The sequence below is a fragment of the Acinonyx jubatus genome, chromosome C1, assembly GCF_027475565.1.
Source record: "Acinonyx jubatus isolate Ajub_Pintada_27869175 chromosome C1, VMU_Ajub_asm_v1.0, whole genome shotgun sequence".
Lineage (NCBI taxonomy): Eukaryota > Metazoa > Chordata > Mammalia > Carnivora > Felidae > Acinonyx > Acinonyx jubatus.
In genome coordinates this window covers 116,399,670-116,426,569 of record NC_069381.1, presented here as the reverse complement: position 1 = coordinate 116,426,569, position 26,900 = coordinate 116,399,670, and the positions used below count along the sequence as shown (strand labels likewise).

The 26,900-nt window shown below is 35.2% G+C and overlaps 1 protein-coding gene across 11 annotated transcripts in view; it reads left to right on the top strand.

Moving 5' to 3' along the window:
- The window catches only part of PTPN4 (protein tyrosine phosphatase non-receptor type 4), a 219,252-nt gene that overhangs the window by 124,076 nt on the left and 68,276 nt on the right, over window positions 1-26,900 (top strand). For all 11 annotated transcript variants that reach the window (XM_053214891.1, XM_053214895.1, XM_053214894.1 and 8 more), the window contains 2 exons: window positions 13,203-13,291; window positions 23,636-23,699. In XM_053214891.1, coding sequence (XP_053070866.1) covers window positions 13,203-13,291; window positions 23,636-23,699 — 153 coding nt within the window. The remainder of the gene's footprint in view (window positions 1-13,202; window positions 13,292-23,635; window positions 23,700-26,900) is intronic.

Here is a 26,900-nt window from a genome sequence, read left to right as displayed (position 1 = left end):
TAAGAAAATAAGAACATTTTATGTGTCCAGGAGATTATATGAGTAAGGGAAAAGGGAACTGTAGAAAATTAAAGAATGACTGAGAACTTCAAGATAGAAAGAGAAAAAAAGATTCGAGGTAAGGGAGCAGGGACATAGTTTGTATTTTAAAATAATATGGTAAATGGATTTTTTTTTTTAGGGGTGTGTGTATGTGTTCAGTTGTGTCAGTTTTAACATATGTATAGATTTACGTAACCACTACCACAATCAGAAAAAAGATAATCCATTATCCCATAAACTTTTGTTCATGCTGCTCCTTTGTAATCTAATTTTACACTTCCCCCTAATCCCTGGCAACTGGTTCTATTTTCTGACTCTAAATTTTTGTCTTTTCCAAAATGTCTTACAAATGGAATCCTATATTATGTAACCTTCTGAGACTGGCTTTTTACAGTAATGCATTTGAGATTTATCCAAGTTATTGTGTATTTCAATAGTTCATTCCTTTTTTGTTGTTGTTTGTTTATTCACCCATGGAAGAACATCTGGATTGTTTGTGGTTGTTTTTGTTTTTTTTTTTTTATTCATTTCCAGTTTTTTTGTGTGGATTTAAGTTCTCATTTCTGTAGGGTAAAAACCCCAGAGTGGGATGGCTGGGTCATATGGTAAGTGTGTATTTAGCTTTACATGAAACTGCCAAACTGTTTTCCAAAGTGACTGAACAACTTTGTATCCTTACTCGCAATATTGTGCAAGTTCCAGTTCACATCCTATTTTGGCATTGTCCGTTTTGTTTTGTTTTGTTTTGTTTTGTTTTTTTCAAGCTTTTCTAATAGATGTGTTTCATCTCAGCATGTATTTACTTTGTATCTCTGTTGACTAATGATGTTGAGCATCATATCTTCTTTGATGAATAAGCTGTTCAAATATTTTGCCCATTATTTGTTTCTTTTCTTACCCCCCCCCCTTTTTTTTAAAGAACTCTCTATATATTCTAGATACACTTTTTTGATGGGTATGTGATTTGCAGATGTTTTTCCCCATTCTTTGGAGCAAAAGAAAGTGATAATTTATAATCCTTACTCGATCACTGATAGAAGAGATAGCTAAAATCTTTATCTTGCTGATTTTTAGACTAACAATGCAGTCAGCAAACTTGACTTAATTGATTTATGTAGAATATCGCATCTAGCAACTCCACAGTATGTATGATTTTCAAACACACAATATAATTTTTGAAAAACAAAAGGAAACTTTAAAAATCTTCTGAACATTTGGAAATCAAGAAATACACTTCTAAATAAACAGTGGCTGCAAATGCAGTCATTATTTCCACCCAGCACTCTGTGCTTTATTCTCAGATTCTTACCTACAAAGAATAAGGATTAGTTACCCCCAAATTTTTGGTTAGGATCAGTTGATGAAATAATGATATGAAAGTAACCTTGAAAATACAATTTGAACATATGATATTAATTCCAAGGAACATTTTGGGAGCTAAATTTACATTTTTGTGAAGAATTTCTGACCTCTTAAAATGTTATAAAAGCACTATCTCAGGAGTAATTGCTAGTGTAATTAAACTGTCTTAATTTGTTAAATGAATGGTTTGAGGGCTCAGCAAACACCTATTATCTTTTCTAATGAAAACTGTTCAGTGTTCATTAAACTGTGAGAATAGAATAAAAGAACATAATAGAGTTATAAGATACCTATGCCATGGGTCCTCCAGTTCAATCTCTGTTTTATAAGGATGTCAGTGTAATGTAAACTCTGTATTGCATAACCTTGTTACCTAAATGTAAAAGTAATCACAGAAAGTTTGGCTTTAGGATTTCAGTTAAGTAGAGGATGCTCTAAATTAACCCTAAAACAGTTCAAGTTTTAGGCTTGTTGTCAGTATCTTATTTCCATAGGTATTTGTAATAATAATGAAGATAATTCTAATGAAAAATAACTTTTGCCCTTCAGCGTTCCAAAGGAAAGGAAAGCTTAATGATGCTATTTTGATTATTCATTCATTCAATGAATATTTATTGAGCACCTTCTATGTTCCAAGTCCTGTTTATAGACACTGTGGATACAGCACTGAGTAAAGCAGGTAAAAAAAAACCCAACCCTCATGATGCTTGCATTCTGGTGGGCAAGACAGACTATAAACAAATAATTGAGTATATCAGAATACATAGTAGGTATTCCATAGAAGTAAAGTTTACAGTAATAGGCAAATAGAATAGCAATCACCTGTGGAAGGGTTTTATTAGCTGGGAGGCTCATGAGGGAGCCTTCTTGGATTTTGAAAATATGTATCTTTGTGTTGGTTACACAGACATATATATATGTATGTGTAGGTATATATGTAAAATTTTGAGTTGCGCATGTAAGATTTGTACATTTTATTTATTTTTTAAATGTTAACGTTTTTATTTTAGAGAGAGAGAGCGTGAGCAGGGAGAGGGGCAGAGGGAGTGAGAGAATCCTAATCAGTTTCCATGCTCAGCTCAGACCCCAACACAGGGCTCTATTGCATGACCCTGGGATCATGACCTGAGTGGAAATCAAGAGCCAGATTCTCAACCAACTGTGCCACCCACATGCCCCTATACATTTTAATATATGTACATTATACTTAATTTTTTTTACCTAAATACATAACATATCAGATAGTAATAGATGCTGTGGAGGAAAATTACTTGAGAAAGGGGAGTGAGACCGACAAAGTGTGGTATCAGGGAAGGCCTCACTGAGACTATCAACAGATTTGAAGGTGTTATGCAGATACATATCTAGGGGAGAGGAGACATCAATGGAAACCATGAAATAGGTTGCTTGGAAGTTCAGGGAACAGCAGAGAGACCATTATGGCTGGTGCAGTATAAGGTAGGAAAGAAGAGTATTGATTAGTTTAAGGTGGACTAAGGTTTTATAAGACATTTTAAACACTACAACTTTTAATTCTAAGCAAGACCAGTAGACAGTTTGAGGAGATAAAAGTCTTGGTGTGATTTACATTTTGAAAAGATAACAATGGCTGCCATTTGAGAGTATTCTGTAAGGCACTAAGAGACCAGCTAGACTCTTACCATGATCAAGGTGAGAAATAATGGTGGTTGTAGCAGTTGGGTGGTGAAAAGTAATCAGATTCTGTATATATTTTGAATATGGAAGTGACAGTATTTACTGATGTATTGGCTATAGGATGTGAGAGAAAAAGGATTCAGGAATGATTCCAAAGTTTTTGGTCTAAACAGCTAGACAGATGATGTAACTATTCAGAAAGATGGGAAAGACCAGGGAGAAGAGGTTGGAAGGGTGGGTCAAGAATTAGTCTCACAACAGTCAAATTTTAGAAGACTTTTTACACATCCACAAGAAGGAGGGTAGGCATTTCAGTGTATAGGACTGATTTCAGAAGAGAGGTCTGGACTAAAGACAGACATTGGGAATTGTCAGCTCATAGTTAATATTCAAAGCCATGAAATGAGAGCACTCGGAGAAATCTAGTAAATACTGAAGAGAAAGGTCCTCAGAGCTGGAACACTTCAGAGGTTAGAGAGATGAAGAAGAACCAGGAGGAAGCAACCATATAGATAGAAAGCCTGTCTTTCAGACACGTGTGTGTCTTTGAAGAGAAACAAATTAGGAGTGTTTAACTATGTCAGATGAGAACTGGATTAGACATGTGGAAGTCATCAGTGACCTTGTAAGAACAGTTTGGGGGTATTTTGATGGCCTAGGCTGATTACAGAGTATACAAGAAGGAATACGAGGACAGTAATTTTGAGAGGTTTTTGCCATACAGGACACAAGTAATAATAATAGCACCTAAATAGCATTTACTAAGTGTCCAACACCTTCTTAAGACTTTATGTATATTAATCTCATTTAATCCTTACAGTATCCCAGTGAGGTAGGAGTATTATCATTTCTTCACAGATGAGGAAAGTGAGACACAGAGATACTAAGTAATTTAGCCATACGATGTCTATTTCTATATTGAAGAACCAATTTATAGCTTCTTCTAAAACACTGTTTTTAACTTACATGCATTTGAAAACTTTTTGACAGATTGGTTAGAATAATCAAATAATTTAAAAATGTAATCTCTTGAAACAGAGAAAAGAGTTTCTTCCGTCAGAGTGGAGTAGTATATATGACTTCATCTGTGTCCCCCTAGAGTATTCAGATCACCCAGCGACTTTCCATAATTTTGCTGTGTGCTTTCACTCATCACATCTTGTCTAGACATAGCTTGTGTGTGTGTGTGTGTGTGTGTGTGTGTGTGTGTGTGTGTGTGTTGTATCAGACATCTTTATGAAAGGATCAGTAGATAACTACCTGTGTTCATTTTCACTGAATAATTTGAGTTTGCCTACACTATTGAGCCTACGTAAGGCACACAAACTTTTGTTTTTGAATTAGTGAATGTATATTATGCCTAACTACATTTAAAACATGTAAACATAAACATTTTAATCATATATGGGGAAAACATAAAGCTAAAGATTAAAAGAGAACATAATTTCAACATACGTTACAGAAATTTTTAATATCCATATTTTATTTTATTCATAATATTCTTATTTTGTATTCATATTTCATATTCTAAGGATTAATTTTTTATGGACATGTAATTAGAAATATAGGAAAAAGATGAGCATTTAACAGGAGAAATACAAATGATTGATATTATGAAAAATTGCTTGCTTTTTCTAATCCTCTAAAATAGAATCCTGAGGGGCGCCTGGCTGGCTCAGTAGAACATGTGGCTCTTGGTATTGAGGTCATGAGTTTGAACCCCACATTTGCTGTAGAGGTTACTAATAAAAATGATAAATAAACGTTAAAAAAATCTAAAAAAATAAAATATAACCATGAAAATAACAAGGAGAAACCAATTTCATAAGATTTGCAAAAATTCAAAGGATTAAAAATATCCATTATTGGTAAGAGTATGCAAAGTGGACATTTTGAAACATTGCTGGAAGTATAACTTGTTATAACCCTTTTGGAGTGCAGATATTCATATAATCTTCAATCATTTCCATTTCTCAGATTCTATCCTGTAGAATATTTATATAAGTGTTTTAAATAGTGTGTTCAAGAATTTTTATCACAGCACTATTTGTAATAAAAAATTAGAAACACTAAATAAATGAACAGAAATGGTTAAGAAATTGTGATAAATCCATGCTTTGGAATAATATGCAGCAGTAAATAATTTACAGAATAAGATATCATATTTTTTGTTGATTAAAGAAATTGTGTAGTTATATAAAATATGTATTTATATTTTTTATAAACATAAAATATTAATAGTGGCTATCCCTGGGGAATGAGGCAGAGAAGGTGAGGGATGCTGTTTGACTTCCTGGTATTTCTATATTTGTTTGAAATATTTTAATAATTACAAATAATTAAAATTATTTTCATAGCTACCCTACACCACTTAAAATTAATGTTTCCCCCCCCCCCCATAATATAAAATTTTAGTGGGATTGAGTTACTTTACTCTTAACCTGTGACAATAGACAGGCTAGAACATTAGGTAGTCTCAGCTGTGCAGTTTGTGTTTAGAACAGTATTCTCCAAAGGAAAGGAGGGAAGACCACTACAGGTCATGGAATAATGATAGGTTGAGGTATGGGTCAAAAATATTAGAATATTCATATTCATCCTAAATCTCAACCATTTACATTGTTATTTTTTAGCCTGTTACAAAACAGATACACAACTGTGTACTGTATTTCAGGGAACATTGGCAGCTGCCCCCAAGTCAAGAAGTAGATGTTAGCCATCCATTCCAGAAACCTTCTTTGTGCCCTGTCACGATAATAGCCCCTTCCTACATTGTATTTTTTTATGGTTTTATCACCCAAGTGTGCCTTCATAGATACTACAACTTGGCCTTGCTGTTTGTTTATTTTAACTAGATCACTTTAAATCTCTGTTAATCTCTGTTAAAATTTTCATGTTAAAGAACTGGGCCATTTCACCTTTAATTTGTCATGGTCTGGACTGGACTGATCACATATCAATGGTGTAACTCAACGTGTTCTGCTTTCTGTGTATTACTTGCAGATTGGCAGCTTGATTAAGGGGCATGTTCAGAGTAAGGATTGATCTCTTTTTTGTGTGATTTTATCAGGAGGCACATAATGTCTGGTTTTCACTTCTGTTTTTAATGTTAGTAGCCATTGATGTTCAGTGCCTGGATCCGTTAATTCACTGGAGGCTGCACTTAATTCTTAAGTCTTATCTTAAGTCTTTTGTTTTTATTTATTTACTGGGATAATTTTTTTTTTAATGTTTATTTTTTGAGAGAGAAAGAGCATGAGCAAGGGAGAGAGAAAAGGAGACACAGAATCTGAAGCAGGCTCCAGGCTCAGGGCTGTCAGCACAGACGCTGACGGAGGACTCGAACTCACGAGCCATGAGATCATGACCTGAGCCAAAGTTGGATGCTTAACCGACTAAGCCACCCATTATGTGTAATTACATAAATTACACATGTGGCTTGTACTGTATTTCTGTTGGACAGCTCTGGTCTTGCAGCTGTCTCCAGAAGAACTCCCTGAAATGCAAGAAATGTTCTAGACCTGTGCTGTCACTCAAAAAGTGGTTAGTGTGATTGAGGAAGTGAAGTTTTAATTTTATGTCAGTTTAATGAATTTCCATTTAAATAGTTGCATGCGTTTAGTGACTACTCTTTTGGACATGCATGTCAGGTGGGCTGGGATCTGGTTAGAGGGGGGGTCTGGAGTTCTGTCCCTGGGTGAGAAACTTGTTCATGTGGGCTAATGAATTTTCACAGAGAAGATGGACTCAAGGGGTGCCTGGGTGGCTTAGGCAGTTAAGCACCAGACTTAACCTCAGGTCATGATCTCCTGGTTCCTGGGTTCAAGCCCCGAGTTGGACTCTCAGCTGACAGCTCAGAGCCTGGAGCCTGCTTTGGATTCTGTGTCTCCCTCTCTCTGCCCCTCCCCCACTCACGCTCTGTCTCAAAAATGAATAAACATTAAAAAAAATTTTTTTAATTAAAAATGCACAAAATCTTAAAAAAAATATGAACTTGATCTAGACTTTGGTTTGATTCATTAGAGAAACACGAAGAAGGTGTGAGAACCGCCTTAAAGAAATATGTAATTATGGGTACACAAAACATCACAGAACTGGCTTGATGAGAAACAGTTTTTTCTAGTTAGAAGGGAGAGATAAAGTGTGATGGGATGGTTGTTTAAAGGCCTACAGTGCCAAGCTAAACAGTTAAGACCTCTTCCTACTGGTAATAGAGATCCATTCATTTAACATTTAACAAATGAGTACAGTTGACCCTTGTACAGTGCAGGGGTTAGGGGCACCAACCTTTATCCCCCCAGTACAGTCCAAAATCTTCATGTAATTTCTGATTCCCCCAAAACTTTACTAATCGACACTGTTGACCCAAAGCCTTACTGATAACATAGTTGATTAACATGTATTTTTTATGTTATATGTATTATATACGACATTCTTACAATAAACTAGAGAAAAGAAAATGTTACTAAGAAAATCATCGGGAAGAAAAAATACATTTACAGGACTCTATTGATCAGTGTACATCGTCTATATACAAGATGAATGGTCTGTCAGTACCTACATCAATATTGTCTTCTATTATACAAAACACTGTGGATATTAAATGTATTACTAACACTAGACATCAAAAATGAAAAGTTAATGTGAAAAAGAAATACATATTTATTTACAGGAGTAACGATTCATACATTGATAATGGAGAAGCAGCGGTATGAATGCTATGTACCAATGAATGAATCATTATAAAATATTTATGGCCTACAATATTGCACTCATAGTCCTGATACAATATCGGAAGCATTGTTAATTTTTTTTAAAAACGACTTACCGATGATGGTAGGCTAGTTATACAGTTTCTCCAATTAGGAGACAAAGAGGCATACTGCACAGTAATGTAATTCTTTGAAAGCAGAATTATAAAACACTAAGCAAACTAACACATTATTAATTTTATATTAAATATCACAGACCTCATTCCTGTATAAGGATAGGCTATCCACTTCCATATGAGTCTTGCACATGATGTTCTCCAGGCGAATACTTAGACATTGCTGATGATAATGGCACAGAAACATTTCATACAGTTTTTCCCATATGGTCAGATTTCTGCACAAAGATACCCACACACATTCACAACAGATAAGTTTATAAGCCGAATAGCATGATGATTATTTGCAGTTCGTAGAGTGGTAGATTGTCATAAGGTCTTCATCTTCGTCTTCACAGTGAGTTGGCTGTGGAGGCAGAAGAAATGGGGTTGGTCTTACTATCTGAGAGGTGAGCAGAGGTGTAAGAAGTGGAGAAGGTGGAAGTGGGCAGGAGAGGTAGGCACACTCGGTGTAACTTTATGGAAATGCATTCTAATTTCTACCAGGCTTTTTTGCTCTTTAACTTCTCTAATAAAATTTCTGTACAGGTACCGGTTCCTCCAATGTCTGCTTTAGTTGCAATGCTCCTATCATAGAAGGGCCCATGTTGCAAAAGAAAAGTCAAAAGCAGTCTTCAATAATTAACTCTTCTGCTAGGTTGTCCAATGTCAGTTCATTGCTGCACTGCTTCTTCCACTTCTTGCTTCACTGCTTCTTCCACTCCTTCCTCATCATCTAGCACTAATTTTGGGAGCACTCACCTCTATCAAGTCACCTTGTTAATCCTGTGGTGCGGTGCTCTTGAGTTTCTTGATAGGTCTGTATCATGAAACCTTTGACCCTGCATCTTTAATCTGTCTCATGATTTTCTTGACTGGCTCTGTCATAAGTCCTGTAAAGTTATCTGGACACAGTTTTCTCCCCCAGGAATTTATTGTTTCGAGCTTGATGGCTTTCATGGCCTTTTCTGTAATAACAATGACATCCTCAAGATCCTTCCAAACTTGCATGATGTTTTCTTTATCAGGGCTCCTTCCTGTACCGTGGACAGTCCTTTCCATAGAGACTGTATGCACTGAGCCTTTAAGGACCTTAAGGACCTTAAGGACCCCCCTGATCTGGAGGCTGAATTAGAGATACTGTGTTTGGGGGCAAGCAGAATATTTTGACATTGTTGCTGTTGAACTCATGGGGTTCTGGATGGCCAGGGGCATTGTCCAGTATCAAAAGAACTTCAAAAGGTAGTCCCTTACAGGCAAAGTACTTCTGGAATTCAAGGAGAAAACATTAATGGAACCAATCCAGAAAAAGAGTTGTCATTGTCCAGGCCTTCTTGTAAAACCAGAAGACTGGCAGATGGTGTTCATTTTTTCCCTTCAGAGGTGGAGCGTTAGCAGTTTGGGATAAGCAGTTTGGATCATAAACTCAACTGCGTTTGCGCAAAGCAGAGGTGACCTAGCCTTTCCTGCTTTAAATCCACAGGCTTGCTTCTTTGCCTTACTAATAAATGTCCTTTATAGCATTTTCTTTCCCCGGATGCAGCACTTTTACCTGCATTGAAAACGTGTTCAGGCAGATACCCTTTCTCCTCAGTGATTTTCTGAATGGCACCTGGGAACGTGTCTCCTGACTCCTCAGCAGAGACTGCTTTTCCTGTTTTCTTGTCATTTTTAAAGCCAAACTTCTTTCTAAAATTATCAGACCATCCTTTTCTGGCATTAAATCCTTCAGGTTTAGATCCTACACCTTCTTTTTGCTTTACGTTGTCATATAATGACTTTGCTTTTTCTCACATCATATTAGAGTTTATAGATAGAGACATATCTTTCTTATAGCGGTCCATTACCCACAAAAAAGCTACATTTTCAATATGAGATGAAAAGGTACATTTTGCACCAAGTACCAGGTTGTTGTGCATGCTAGTATAGTTGCAGCAATGGCTTCATGAATTTCCTTTTCCTTTTTTACAATGGTACTCATGCTGGATTCATTTATCTTGAAACAGCAGGCAGCCACAATTGCAGACCTCAGTCTATTAAGCAATTCAGCTTTTTTCTTATAATGTCATGATTTTCTTGGCTTCTTGGGAACACTTCCAGCATCACTAAGCACTTTTTATGGGTCCCATGATGTTACTGGAAGTTTATGGTATTACACGAAACACGTTGAAAAATAAACAAGAGCTGTGAGAAATCACTTTTGCCGCTAGATGCAGTTTATTGGAGAGACCAAACCGCACATGCAGAGATGGTTAGTGTCACACCGTATTTTAAGCCGATGCTTGGCAACACCTGAGCTTACCGCGACAGCAACAGGAGGTGACTATGAAATTATTACAGTGATACAGTATGTACTACAGGAAATGTTATGTAGTTATGATTTCATACAAATGTTTGCATTTCTCTTGACTGTGAATGATGCCTTGTGTGGTCTGTAAGTGTGCAGAAGTTTTGATACATCCTAACTTTTTATAATATATTTGTGTGTATTGGGGCACCTGGGTAGCTTAGTTGCTTAAGTATCTGACTTGGTTTTGGCTCAAGTCATGATCTTGAGATTGAGCCTCACGTTGGGCTCTGCACTGACAGTGCAGAGCCTGCTTGGGATTCTCTCTCTCCGACCCCTTCCCCACATGTATTTGTTCTCTCTCTCTCCCTCTCTCTCTCTCTCTCTCTCTCTCTCTCTCTCTCTCTTAAATAAATAAATAAACTTAAAATGCATATATATGTGTATATATATATGTATATATATATATATATAATTGTGTTATTTTATGGTAATAAACAATAAAACAGAGTAGGATCTACATTTATTTTATGCAGTCATGGCATGCCTAACAAAAAAAAATTTTTTTTATATTTCTAGGCCACAGGATTTGTCTGCAAGTTTTTTGAAATTGTTGCAAATCTATAAAATTTTACAAATCTATATTGAAAAAAAGTCTGCATATAAGTGGACCCACACAGTTCAAACCTGTGTTGTTCATGGGTTAACTCTACAAGACACTTTTCTACACACCTAAGAACCCAATAGTGGAAAAAACAAAGGCCCTATGCTTTGCTACTTGGGTTCTACTAAAGAAGAGTAAAAAATAAATAGATTAAATAACATAATTTATAGCATAATATAGGTAGTAGTAAGTGGTAAAAAGAAACACAAAGATATTTTAAAATAAGGTGGTCTTCATGCATTTTCCTGTACCTCAGAATTAGTAGCATTTGTGTCCATTAAGGACATAACACTTCTTTTTTTTTCTTTTTTTTTTTATCTTGCTCACTTCTGGCATCACCTTGGGAATTGCCATTTCATATCTAGATAGCTATAATTTAAGAACTTGAGTTCCTAGAGAGCCTGAACATGTTTTGCTTTTTTTGTTTTTAAACATGTTTTTCTGCCAACATAGCAGCTTGATTGATTTATCTATTTGTTGAGTTTGGTATTTCATATCTAGATAGCTATAATTTAAGAACTTGAGTTCCTAGAGAGCCTGATCATGTTTTGCTTTTTTGTTTTTAAACATGTTTTTCTGCCAACATAGCAGCTTGATTGATTTATCTGTTTGTTGAGTTTGGTATATCTCTTTAATGTATTGGTTCTTCTCTAGTGCTTGGTGATCATTGGTTGTGTACTTCCTTTTGCATTTGTGATTCTTAGTCCACTTGCTTGTCGGCGTTCTCTTTGTTATGGCCTGCTTTAGGTGATGGTGGAGGAGAGAAGGAAAATATTGCCACGAAACACATGCCTATAGTTTGCCTTTCTCAGTTTGAGGTTCTCCATCCATTCTGAGGATTGCTCTAATTTCTGTCCCCAGTATCCACACTTGGTATTTTAGATAAGCTGCACATACTTCCTTGTCCCATAATTCAGTCCAGACAGGTCAGGATTCTAGAGTTGGTAGGAGCTAATTACCTTAGCTGTTCTCTACCTGATCATCCTGACAGTAATTTGAGGGCTCCCTTTATTTCCTTCATCTGCCGTCTGTGAAATTGTATCTGTTGACTATACCTTCTTTCTGCCTCCATACAGAACTTTCTCTTCTGTGTTTAATTCAAGCTGTGGTCTTCTATAATTTTTTTCTCTCCTAAAATCTGATTTTATCCTCTTTATGTCTTTGCAAATTTCTCAAAACGTCTGGTCTGTTGATTATGTATGTTCAAGCGGATTGTTTTTATGTATCTTCTGTGGTATGAGAGTGGGAGCAGAAGGAGCAATAGGAACATATATTACGTCTGCCATCTTGGCCCAAACTTCTAATTGATATTTTTTAAAAAATGATTTAAAAATCCTAACAGTGTACAATAATGCTGGTTATTGCTAAATAAGTTGGTCATACAGTACTCAGTGTTGTGTTACTTTGGCCATTGGTATTTATTTTCCTGTCACAGAAGTTAGTAAGTTTTTTTATTTAATTACAAGTTATTGAAACTACATTTTAAAGGATTTTTTTTTCTAGGGGCACAATTATAAAATCTTGATTATAATTTCATTAATTAGTTCTGTCTTCTGAGTATATGAATGGTAGGGGGTAAAGCATTGTTGCTAAATGCTAAAAGCATTAGCTTGCCTATAGGATGTTTCAAGTCAACTAGCAACACTATTTCAAGGTTGATTCACATCTGAGAAATTAATTCAACATTTTCTCTGTAGTACAGATTAGCTATTCAAGTTGGATGAGTTATCATGAAAACCCTTCCTTTCCTCAAAGCACAGTTCAAATTTTCTTCTCCATAGTCATTCAAATTCTCCAACAGTTGTTCCCTACTCTACTGCCATGATTTTTTTGTTGTATTACATTAGTTATAGGATTTATCATTATATTGGAAATCTTGTTTTTTTATAGTTTACACTTCACTAAACTCTGAATTCTTCCATATTTTCTTTAATTTTGCAATTCTGACACTGTATTTACACAGCAATTAGGTTAGAATAATTTAGAAATGAAAGAATAGATCCTACTTCATCGTTCTACAGGGTGAGAAGGCCTTTGATTCCCTGTCTCAGAGAGTCAATTCCAGTTATACACTGTGGGGAATCCTGAGATCATTTTTACTGTAGATAATGAATTTTAATATTCTAACATTTAAGTTTGATTGAAGTATGTTCTTTATCTTCGTGAGGTAAAAATTACTGTGTGGGTTTGTAAATATTATGCAATTATGTGCTGCCTTCAAATATGTTACATTGTGTTAAAAAAAAATCCTTATCCTATTTTTAAAATATATATTTAACAAGAAAAGTCCAATATTTTAGATTTGTCATTTTCTTTTTTTGAAGGATCAAAGTAACAATGAAATTATGATTGGAGTGATGTCAGGAGGAATTCTGATTTATAAGAACAGGGTACGAATGAATACCTTTCCATGGTAAGAACTTCCATCAATATTTTTGCTTTTACCATTATATTACCAAATATAATAATTCATATTAAAGAAAGTGGTTGTTGAAGTATATTAATGTTGTCATGCATCTTATCCCATTTGAAATCTACTAGAGACTACCAAAATAATTAAATTGTTTATTTTAAAACTTGCTTAATCCAGACAAGGCAATATTTATAAAGAATACTGCTTCATGAATTTTTCTCTTGGAGAATCTCTTAAATTTGTCCTATAGTATAGTAGCTAATACTGTCATGTTTACTCTGTGTCTTGCACCATGCTGGTTGCCTTATTATTTTTTCATTTTTTTTAAGTTTTTCAAAAAATTTTTTTAATGTTTTATGTATCTTTTTTTTTTGAGAGAGAGACAAACAAGAGCATGAGTGGGGGAGGGGCAGAGAGAGAGAGAGACACACAGGATCTGAAGCAGTCTCCAGGCTCTGAGCTGTCAGCACAGAGCCCGATGCAGGGCTCTAACTCGTGAATGGCAAGGTTATGACCTGAGCCCATGTTGGACTCTCAACCAACTGAGCCACCCAGACCCCCATTAGAAGTTTTATTTTTAAGTAATTTCTACACCCAGCGTGGGACTCAGACTCACAAACCCGAAATCAAGAGTTGCATGTTCTAATGACTGAGCCAGCCAGGCACCCACTCCATGATTGCTTCACGTTACAGTATTTCCTCTAAGTGCATTAAGTGAGGTCCCATTTTATCAGTTGGAGCATGGGTGTGGTTGCTGCATCTATGATCTGCTATTACGTGGTTTAAATTGGTGCTAGGAAAATATGGTGGCTCCATGGGGTTTAAAACTCCTGTTTCTTCAGTTTTACTGCTCTGTTGTCCTTAGCATGTTGTCCTCATTGTCCAGGATGACTCACCCTCTGTATCCCAGAACGAGGAAAAAGAAGTAGGATCTGCCTCTTCCCTTTAAGGGGATAAGTTGAAAATCATAAAAATCACTTCGACCATGTCTCTTATGCATTATATGAGCAGCTGCAGTTTTTTAAAATAAATGTAATGATTGTCTTTAGCAGAAGAAACAAATACATAAGAAATACATTGTATTACTCTGTTTCTCTTTACATCTTTTAAAAGATTTGGTCCTGATTTTTAACTATCTGTGATTTTTATTTAATAGGTTTTTGTAACTAGTGACTTTAATAACACTTTAATAGAAATATGATAAGTAACAGAAGCAGTTATTTTAGAAAATTGCCACAACTTTGTTTAAATAATAACAGTAAATTTCCTAGATGGGTCACAAAACCATACGAAGCATAAAATATAAAAATTGATGAACATCATGAAAATTAAAGACTGCTCTTCAAGAGAGACTCTAAAGAAGATGACAGAACAAGACACAGTCTTTTGTAAAATATATATTTGATAAAGGACCTATCAAGAATATATAAAGAACTTTAATAACTCAGTAGTAAGAAGACAATCTGATTAAAAAGAAGAGGCAAAATATTTGATTACACGCTTCCACCAAAGGAGATACACAGATGGTACATGAGCACTTGACAAGATGTTCAATCATCAGTGAAATGCAAATTAAACCACAGTGAACTGCTCACACACAGAATAGCTCCACTTAAAAAAAAAAAAGTGACAATACCAAATGAGGGCAAGAAGCAAAACTCCTTAAATCTCATACGTTCCTGGTGAGAGTGCAAACTAGTACACCAACTTTGGAAACAGTTTGGCAGTTTCTTTAAAGTTAAACATAGATTTACCATATAATCCAGCATTTCTGTTCCTGGAAATTTACCCAAGAGAAATGAAAACCTGAGTTCATATGAAGAGTTTTACACTAATGTTCCTAGCTACATTATTTATAACACCACAAAACAGAACTGCAGATGTCCATCAGTTGGTGACAGAGGATTTATTTCCACAATCAATACTGTTCAGCAATAAAAAGAAATGAGCTATTGACAACACTAAACCGTATGGATGCCTTGGCCTCAAAACTTTATGCCAAGTATAAGAAGCCAAACACAAACATATTCTTTGTTTCTATTTATATGAAATTCTAGAAAACACAAATTATAGAGACAGTAGACCAGTGGTTGCCAGGAACTGAAAATAGAAGGAAGCAGTTGACTGCAGAGGGACACAAGGGAATGTTTTGAGGCGATGGAAATGTTATGTGATGATTTTGGTGGGTGGTAGTTACATAACTGACTACATTTGTCAGAACTCTCTGAATTGTTCATTGAAGTTGGTATATTTCATTATATATGTCAATTACACTTCTACAAAGTCCATTAAAGAAAATTAAGTATCCTTTAGTGTTTCATATCAAATCTTTTATATGTTTGCTATATGTCATTCGCTGTATATCATTCAAACCATGATATGTTCAGAGGAGGATATAAAGACATGGCACCTGCCTATTAGTGGACACACAAGAATGAATTATACAATTAATAACAATAAGAAAATATGTAATTAAAAGCCTAACAGTTTTCATAACAGTGAAATGGTAAATGTGCATTTTTTTTAATATGAAATTTATTGTTAAATTGGTTTCCATACAAGTATCACCCAGTGCTCATCCCAACAGGTGCCCTCCTCAACACCCATCACCCCCCCTCCCCTCCCTCCCACCCCCCATCAACCCTGTTTGTTCTCAGTTTTTAAGAGGCTCTTATGTTTTGGCTCCCTCCCTCTCTAACCTCTCTTCTTTGAAATGTGCATCTTTGATTGTAATACATTTCTGATTTTACTAAAGACAATTTTTAAAATATTTTACTTTGTATTTTTATATTTTACATTTTTATATGAATTTTATATTTTATATAAATGTCAAAATTTGAAAAATTCTTTTCAGATAATATGGGATAAAATAACACAGTGATAATCTAAATTTTTCTGTAGTTTCAAAACCCTATATTGTATATACCTTTTTTATTATAAGGATTCTAGAAGAGTTTTTGACAAATTGTTTTGGAAACACAAAGGATACAGTTGCTCTAGGGAAATTTTTAATGGCTCCATAGGTGGGATGGATTTTAAAGGATGAATAGAAATTTCCTCAGTGAAGCAGGAAGTGTGGAAGAGGTAGGTGTGAATTTAAGGAATTCAGGTAGAGGTAGCAAACAGTAGCAGAGGCCGAATAGTAAGGGTATGACAAGCTGAGGAAATGAAGAGCTATTTGGTTTGGTTTCTCTTTCAGTTGTCTTCATTGAAGACAGAAATAAGGGAACAAAAATTTAGGAAGATATTGCTTACAAGAGAAATTAGATTCCAATTGTGAAGGATCCTACATATTCTGCTAAGGAGTTGGCATATTATTTTATTGGTAAATATGTTTAGAAACAGTTTAATATTGAGAAATATAACTCACATTTCCAAGTCTTTTTTTCTTTCTTTTTTTTAAAAAAAATTTTTAATCTTTATTTATTTTCGAGAGAGAGAGGGGCAGAGCATGAACAGGGGAGGGGCAGAGAGAGAGGGAGACAAGAATCTGAAGCAGGCACCAGGCTTTGAGCTGTCAGCATAGACGACTCATGAACTCAGAAACCATGAGACTGTGACCTGAGCCAAAGTCGGACACTTAACCGACTGAGCCACCCAGGTGCCCCTTTTCTTTCTTTATGTTTTTTTAAGGTTTATGTATTCTGAGGTGGGGAGGGACAGAGAGAGAGGGAGAGAGAATCCCAAGCAGACTCTGTGTGCTGTCAGCACAGAGCCTGACACAAGGCTCTATCCTACAAACCATGAGATCATTACCAGAGATGAAATCAAGAGTCAGATGTTTAACCAATGGAGCCACCCAGGCACCCCACATTTCGAAGTCTTTATCAAAGTACAAGTTAGGTCATGCACACACAAAAAGATGTGAATGTTTATGATATTGATTGGAAAGTATATACTGTTCATTTTAAATTTTATTTTCAAGAATTAAACTGAATAGGGGCGCCTGGGTGTCTCAGTCGGTTGAGCATCAAACTTCGGCTCAGGTCATGATCTCACAGTCTGTGAGTTCGAGCCCCGCGTCGGGCTCTGTGCTGACAGCTTGGAGCCTGGAGCCTGCTTCAGATTCTGTGTCTCCCCTCTCTGTGCCCCTCCCCTGCTCATGTTCTGTCTCTGTCTGTCTCAAAAATTAAAAAAACATTCAAAAAAATTAAAAAAAAAAGAATTAAACTGAGTAGATGGGATTTAAAGTTGTTAAAGCTACTATATCTGAATCATCATGGAACATAAGTATTTCTTCTGATCCTCAGTACTCATGGCAGTACATACTACCACTGGAAGGACTAATTTAAAGCTATTTGACTAATTGTTGGAGACTGAGCAAAAACTGGCTTGAGAGATGAAAACTCCTGAACTCCAGCCTTACAAAGATGCCCACACTGTCATGAGTTTTACTATCACTAGGCATTCCACCAGGTTCCCAGGCTGAAGAGTGGAGAAAAATCCACTCCTGTTTGGAGGGCACGATGGGGTGAACAGAGAAGTAACCATTTTGAAACATGCTCAGAGCTTTCTTTTCTCCTTAACAAAGGTCTGCCCTCAAGGAAATCTATCTTAGCAGTACTTAACCAACATGGACTGTACCAAAGCATAACCAAAGTGGGGGAAGGAAATACCTTTTTTTAGCCCCCACTATACCTCTTGTCTCACTTAAGGAGAGGGTGAGCTGAAAAGCACTGGAGGTCAGGGCCAAGTAGCACAGACCACCAAACCATGGAGACCCAATCATGGTTTTAAGAACAATTCCTCCCCAACCCTCACTTTACTACCACATCAAAGGGCTCCTGTATAATAACAGGGGATTACAATTTAAATAACTGCCAGACTCAGACTATTTAAGAAGGAGTCTCTAGGGAAACTGAAAGCCAACAGGGGAGACAAAAACAAGGAAACTAGAGGAAATAGCCTCACACACTTACCTCACAGAATGTTCCTTTGAAGAAACCATAATTTGATTGGTTTAGCTTCTGAAGGATTCATGCCTCTGGGCATTAGAGCAATGTGTTGGTAATTAGGGGAGTTTTACAGCTGGGTGTGCTTATTGAAAGAATGGGATGACTGGTACCACTGTCCTCTGAGGATTACTGTATGCATACCAGGAGATTATGTGCCTTCCTGAAGAGTAGCAGCAGAAGCTTAGCACTGGGAGTTGGGGGATATGGGTGGATTTCATGAAAATAATGCAACAAATACAATAGCAATCCGGGGTCAGGGTTGCATATATCTTTTTGAATTAGTATTTCCTTTCTATTTGGGTAAATACCCAATCGTGGAATTATTGGGTCATATGGTATTTCTATTTTTAAATTTTTCAGGAACTTCCTTACTGTTTTCCACAGTGGCTGCACCAGCTTGCATTCCCACCAGCAGTGCACAAGGGCTCCCTTTTCTCCACATTCTCACCAACATTTATTTCTTGTCTTTTTGGTTTTGGCCATTCTAACAGGTGGAAAGGGATATTGTGGTTTTGATTTGCGTTTCCCTGAGGATTAGTGATGTTGAGCATCTTTTCATGTGTCTGTAGGCCATTTCGGTAGGTTTACTTTGGAAAAATGTCTATTCAGGTCCGCTTTTTTTAATAAGTTTGTTAATTAAATTTCTTTAACAAATACAGGCCTATTCAGATTGTGTATTTCTTCTTTTGTGAGTTTTGATGGATCGTGTCTTTCAAAGAATTGGCTCATTTTATTGAGATTATCAAACTTACGGGCATAGACTTCTTCATAGTATTCTTTTACTATGTTTTTTTTTAAGTTGTTGCTGTAATTCAAAAACCTTTATTTCATATTAATATAAATAAAATTTGATTTTCAGTCACTGTTTACTATGCTTTTAATTGTAGTGATGTCTACTCTTATTTCTGAATATTAGTAATTTGTGTACTTTCTCTTTTTCTCTTAGTCTGGCTCAATAAGTAGAGGCTTATTGATTTTATTAAATTTTCAAAGAACTAGCTTTTGGTTTCATTGATATTCTCTGTTGGTCTGCTGTTTTCTTTTTCACTGATTTCTGCTCTACTGTTTTTCTTACTTTAGATTTAAATTGCTTTTCTTTTTGTAAAGTAGAAACTTAGATTATTGATTTTTGGTCTTCTCATATATGCATTCAGTGTCATAAAGTTCCTTCTAAGTACTGCTTTTGCTGTGTGTCATGTATTTGGATGGGTTGTGTTTTCATTTTCATTTAGGTTAAATAATTTTTCATTTCTCTTGATTTCTTGTTTGATTCATGTTGTATTTATAGGTGTGTTATTTACTCTCCAGGCATTTTAGGATTTTCCAGTAGTTCTTTTTTCTACTGGATGTTCCAGTAGAAATCAGTAATTACTGATTTCTAGATTAATTCATTGTGCTTTGAGAGTAGATATTATATGATTTCTATCCTTTGAAATTTGTGAAGGTGTGTTTTATGGCTGAAAATATGGTCTATTTTAGTGAATGTTCCAAATGAGCTTGAAAAGAATATTTTTTCATGTTATAAGAAGTAATCTGTAAAGGTCAATTATATCCATTAAATTGATGATATTGTTGAGTTCAGTTATGTCTTTAATGATCTTCTATGTGCTGACTTTTTCCATTTCAGATAGAGGAGTGTTGAAGTCTCCAACTATGTTAGTTATTCATGTGTATTTCTTTGTAATTCTATCAATTTTTGCCTCTTGTAGTTTAATGCTCTGTTTTAAGGTGCATACACATTAAGATTTCATAATGTCTTCTTGGAGAATTTACCCCTTTATCATTGTGGAATGCCCTTTATCCCTGATAACTTTATTTGCTTTAATGTCTGTTCTTTTTGAAATTATTAGAACTACTCTTTTTAAATTTTTTTTATTTTTGATTCTTTCTTTTTTAAGATGCAGTTGATGGTGCCTGGGTGGCTTAGTCTGTTAAGTGTCCGACTTCAGCTTAGGTCATGATCTCAATGGTTCATGGTTCAAACCTCACGTAGGGCTCTGTGCTGACAGCTCGCAGTCTGGAGCCTTCTTTGGATTCTGTTCCTCCCTTTCTCTCTGACCCTCCCCTGCTCGAGCTCTGTCCATCTCTCTCTCTCAAAAATAAATAAACAATAAAAAAAAATTTAAGATATAATTGACATATAACATTATGTTAGTTTCAGGTGTACAAAAATGATTCAGTATTTGTATATATTGCAGAATGGTCACTACTGTAAATCTCGTCAATGTTTGTCACTACACATAATTACAATTCTTTTTTTCTTGTGATGAGAACTTTTAAGATCTGTCTTAGCAACATTTAAATATACAATATAGTGTTATTAACTATAGTCCCCATGATGGCCATTACAACCCTACTACTCCTGCTTCTCTTGATTAGTCTTAGCATGGTGTGTGTGTGTCTGTGTGTGTATATATATATATATACACACACAGACACACACACACATTATATGTATTCAATTTTTTTAATGTTTATTTATTTTTGAGAGAGAGACAGAGTGTGAGTGGGGGAGGAGCAGAGAGAGAGGGAGACGCAACCTGCTTCAGGTTCTGTCAGCACAGAGCTTCTGTCAGCACAGAGCCCGATGCGGGGCTCAAACCCATGAACCATGAGACCATGACCTGAGCTGAAGTCAGATGCTTACCGACTGAGCCACCCAGGTGCCCCAGCATGGTATATTTTTATCCATCTGTTTACATTTAACCTATATATGTCTTTATATTTAAACAGCCTACTGGTGTATCTTGTTTTTTGATCCACTCTGACAATGTATCTTTTAATTGTTGCATTTAGCCTTTTGCCATTTTTAAAGGATTTTTGATGTTTGTATTAGTATCTGCCATATTCATTACTTTTTTTGTTTGTTGCCCTTGTTCTTTGTTTCCATCTTTGTGTTTCCCTCTTTTTCTGCCATTTGTTATTTTAATTGAGCATTTTATATGATCTCATTTTCTCTCCTTACTTAGCTTATCAGTTTTACTTCTTTTTTTACTTGTTTTAAGTGGTTGCTCTAGAGTTTGCAGTTCTATTTACATTAGTCCAAGTCTACTTTCAAATGATAATATGCCACGTCACAGGTAGTGTGAGTACCTTATAATGAAATAATACTAATTTCTTCCTCCTGTCCCTTGTATCATTGCTGTCAATCCTTTCACTTATTTATAAGCCTACAGAAGTATATAACTTTATATATATACAATTATACATATATGATAGGTACATAAGCATACCTAATTGAATACATTGTTGCTTTTCTTATTTTGAAGAAAATGTTATATGTTAGATCAGTTAAGAATATGAAAAATCAAGTTTTTATTGTAATGTCACTTACTCCTTCGTCACTGTTTTACCTTTCTTTATATAGATCCAAGTTTTGGGCCTATATTAATTTTTTCTTTTAACATTTCTTGCAAGGCAGGTCCGTGGCAATAAAGTCCCCCTACTTTTATTTGAGAATGTCTTTATTTCTCATTCATTTGTTAAAGGGTAATTTCAAGAATACAAAATAAGGGGTTGGTGGTTTTTTTCTCTCAATGCGCTCTTCTTTATGGTTTTGGAGAAGTTGGATGTAATTCTTCTTACCTTTGTTCGTCTATAGGTAAGGTGTTTTTTCCTTTGGCTTCTGTTAAGATTTTTTCTTTATCTTTGATTTTCTGTAACTTAAAAGTGATATGCCTAGGTATGTTTTTTTAGGCATTTATCCTGTTTGTGTTCTCTTGAGCTTTCTTGATCTGTGCTTTGATGTTCGGTGTTAATTTAGGGAAATTCCTTAGTTATTTTGGTTTCAGACATTTCTTCTGTTACTTTGTTCTCCTTCTGGCATGTTCATTACCATATGTTACTGTATATTGCATCTTTTGTAGTTGTCCCACAGTTCTTAGATAGTCCGTTCTTTTTACATCCTTTTCTCTTTGCTTTTTGGGTTTGGGGGATTTTACTGATATATCCTCTATCTTAGAGATTATTTCCTCAGCTTTGTCAAGTGTACTAATAAGGTCATGAAATGTATTGTTTCTGTTACAACATTCTGTTACAATGTATTGTTCTGCTGTTTTTACCCATAGCATTTTCTTGAAGTTCTTTCTTACGATTTCCATCTCTGTACTTACATTGCCCATTTGTTCCTATATGCTTTTTACTTTATTCTTTAGAGTCCTTAGCATATTAATTGTAGATGTTTTAAATTCCCAGTCTGATCATTCCAGCGTCTCTTCCATGTCCGGTTCTGTTCTGTTTCTTCACATCGTGTTTTTGCCTTTTGGTATGCCTTGTAACTTTTTCTTGATAACCAGATATGGTATTTTAAAGGAACTGCTGTAAATAAGCTCTTAGTAATGTTGTCAGGTGTTGGGGAAAGGCAAGTGTACTGTATCCTATGAATAGCCCTCAGTGTTTTAGTGAGCCTGTGCCTCTAGACTGTGAGCCTCACAAGTGTTTCTCGTTTTTTTTTCTCCCTGCTAGGTGGGATAGAATGGTTACAGTGAGCTGGAGTTGGTTTGGCTTCCCCAGGCTAGTTAAGCTTTGGTAGTAGTACCCCAGCAGGTTAGGATTTGTCTAACTAGTTACTCCTGAAGGACCTTATTAAGAACAGAGTGCTCTGGTGTATTTCAAGATGGTTCCTTTCCCCTTCTCTTGCTGGAAACCCAAGGGTATTTTTCTCTGACATTTACCATGCGAACCTGATGGAACTCCTAGAGGTAAATCTTAACAAATATTGCAGGAGCCCCCTGTATGACTGGGTGCCTCTGGAGTTTTTAACTCTGGAAGTTGGCTACACGGAGCCTCCAACAATTCTTAAATTACGGTTCAGGTTTTACTGCCTTGGCACTGGTTCGTCTGGCAGTTTCTGCTTGTGAGTCTGCTCTGGTAAGCTGCAGCTCTCTGCATGCACTTGTTGGTCTCAGGCCTTGAGGGTAGCAGTTTGCCCTGTGCCCTCCTGTCTCTTATGGAGCCAAGAAGAGTTGTTGGTTTTTCAGTCTGTTGAGCTTTGTACTTAATACATTGGAGTGGTGATTTCTGAGTTCCTTACAGAACCAGAAAACTACTTGTAGTTTTAAAAAGTAAATAACTATGTTGTTGGTATATCTTGAAATTTTAATTTGTGATATGTGTTTTTATGTATTTCTCTAGAGCTGAAAATTAGAAAATGTATAGTTCACAGCAAATGTTCTGATAAAACTTTATTCAATTGAGTATATAGATTCTAATTATTTTTCATGAAGCACCAGAATCTTTAGATTATTTATATAATGTGTGTATATATGATTAAATGTTCAGAGGTTACTATATATACAGCTAAAAGATTATTTTTTGAATTATTTTCTTAAGTTACTGTTTTTATCTTCATTCAGTATTATAAACACTCCAATTCATTCTTTTTATCCAGGTTGAAGATTGTAAAAATTTCTTTTAAGTGCAAACAGTTTTTTATTCAACTTAGAAAAGAATTGGTGAGTGATGATCTTAATCATTATTAGTATAAATGAATATATTTATAAAACTATTTGTATAAATATAAATAACATTTATATAAACAAATAGTATTTATATAAGTGAAGTCTTCAGAAATGAAGTCATTCGTAGCCAGACTCTCAGTGTGAGGTTGATAACTGCCCACCGATTTAGTTAATTCACATTTTATGACAGTGTTTATTTCCCCAGTGTTACTGTGGTTCTGATTTAAAAAGTTCTTCTAAATAACCATTCTGCTCTCTTTTGAACTTTGAAACTGATCTCAATTGTGATGTTCATTGTCAGTTGCCAGGGTCTAGTCATGAAGGTGGTAACTGAGCATTTTATATGTTCTTCTTCTTCTTCTTCTTCTTTTTTTTTTTAACTGATCTACAACACTTTCTTTCGTATATATGCTCATTTCATTTTAGGGAAACTGAGTGTTTAGTTTTGTTTCTAGTTCATGAATGTGTAGTACATTTCCTCCCTTTGTGTGAATGGTGGTGTCCTTTTGTATATTAAATACAACACATTGAGTTGTCATGGGAAAGAATTTCATCTTGCAAATGATTTTCTCTATTTAACCAAGTTAAACTAATTTTATCCTTTGACTTAAATTATTTCTTACAAATTGTAACAAATTAATGCAGATTTCAAGGGAGTTGTATGTGTGTGTAAATGTATTTGAAATCTTAAAAATATTTGAATCAACTGTATTTTATCAGCAACTATGATTTCCCTTTTATCCTCACAAAATATGAAAGTTTTTTTCTATAGAGTTTTATTGAAACACACAGAAAAGTGTATAAATATTAAGTATAGTGTTTGGTAAGTATGTAATAATATATCATGTTAATATGTAGAATGTTACTGTCACCTTGGTTTTATTGCTGATGGATCTGATGCTCATTTGCTGTCATTAACCTTTCTGAAAGGTAAATACTGATCACCATGGATTAGTTTGCCTATTTTTGAACTTTAAAAAAGAATCATACATAATGTTCTCCTGTTGTGTACCTTCTAACCTTAACATTATGAGATTCATCCATATTGTTGCACATAGCAGTACTTTGTTCTGTTGCTACATGGTGTTCCGTTGATTGAATATACCATAAATTATTTATTCTTATGTTAGTGGATACTTTTGGCATTTCCAGGTTGTGTCTATTACAACTAATGCTGCTAATGTACATTTTTGTATATGTTTCAAATCTTATCTGGAAGCCTCTACTTCTCTAAAATACTTTACTTTAAATCATTATATTGGTAGAAGGCAATGTAGAAGTCAACTTTCTAATTTTTTCCCATTAATAGTACTATTGTTACTACTAATAGTAGTTGTGGTATTTAACATTTATTGAGGTCTTACTCTGTGTCTGATAATCACACAATCATTTTCATAGCATTTAATCCTCAAACCATTCTGTGAGGTAGTATATCATTTAGGAATGTGTTTAGCCACAGATATTATCAACAAAAGTCATCTAACAACTGATCTGAGACTGTATATGGTCGTAGTCTGTAGAATGTCGTTTTGTTAATGTTTTCTCTCAGGAACATCTTTTTAAATACCCACACTTTATAGAAACTACTTATCTCTTAATACAACATTTTATGTCTATTGTTTACAAAATGTAGATTTTGTTATAATTTATTACAGATTGTCCAAGTACAATTGGTAGAAAGCCAGAATCACACATAGACTTTTTGACGTATGCAAAGTGTCAAAAAAGGTAGAACATAAATGATTCTTAGATGTTGCTTCTGCAGAGTATTGCTGTGTAATGCTCTGTGTGAGACCTAATCAATATTCGTGGCATATGGTACAGCATGTAAACTACTTGTTGGTGCATACAAAGCCACTGTTAAGCACAGTTAAAAATTTTTTGGTGATCAAGAAGTGGTATTTTAAGCATATTATCTTCTAAAATAATAGTTTAATATTTACTTTTTTTTAATGTTTATTTTTGAGAGAGAGAGAGATAGAGCGTGAATGGTAGAATACAGAGAGAGAGGGAGACACAGAATCCGAAGCAGGCTCCAGGCTCCGAGCTGTCAGCACAGAGCCCGACGTGGGGCTCGAACTCATAGACCGTGAGATCATGACCTGAGCCGAAGTCAGCCGCTCAACTGACTAAGCCACCCAGGCACCCCAGTAGTTTAATATTTATATGTGGGCATCTTACTATATTTTAGTTATGGAAATGCTATCATACCTTTTGATAGGCAAACATTTCTTTAACAAGGCATAGAAAACCTTAAAAGAAAAGATCAGTAACTTGGACTGTGTTAAAATTAAGAACTATATTCATCAAAAGATAGCATGAAGGGAGTGAAATAGCACAGTGTATATCTATAATACACACGTACCCACATCCTTGGTTATATATCCAACCCAGTCCAAAGATATGCTACTGACTTGAACAGATACTTCAGAAATGAAGACAGCCATGTGGCCAGTAATGTGAGAAGGTGTTGAACCTCTGTGATCATCAGGGGAGTACAAATTATAACCAAAATGTGATACTTCTACACATCCACAGGAATAGTGTAGAGAAGAGATTGATAAGCCAGTGGTTGGTGAGTTAGAGGATATACGGCCGGTGGGAGGGAGTATATATTGATCTGACTGTTCTGGAAAACTGTTGGGCATTATCTACTAAAGATGAACACGCATATCTTATCCAACAACAGAAATGTACACACATGTGCATCAGACCACATACAGGAAATATACATAGCAATATTTTTATATCCTGAAACTGGAAAAACAAAGTATCTGTCGACAACAAATGGATAAACTGACATATTCATATGATAGAATATTACACAGAATGAAAATTACTGTTTCATAACCATATGGATGGATATACAAACAGAATACTAAAAAGAATTCAAACCTTAAGACACATATGTATGATTCCATGTATATAATTTAGTTCAAAAACAGGCATAACTAATCTATAGTGATAAAAGGCAGAAGAGTGATTACCTTTGCAAAAATAATCTGGTAGAAAGGGGAGATACTTCAGAGTTGCTAGTAATAATCCATTTCTTGTTCTGGTTGGAAGTTAAATGGTTGCATTCATTGTGTGAATACCAGAGCTATACACTTAGAACATGTGTGACTTACTAGATGTAGTTTGCTTCAGTAAACCATTTAAAAAGTAATTTGTGCCAAACTTTTAGAGAAAAATTAA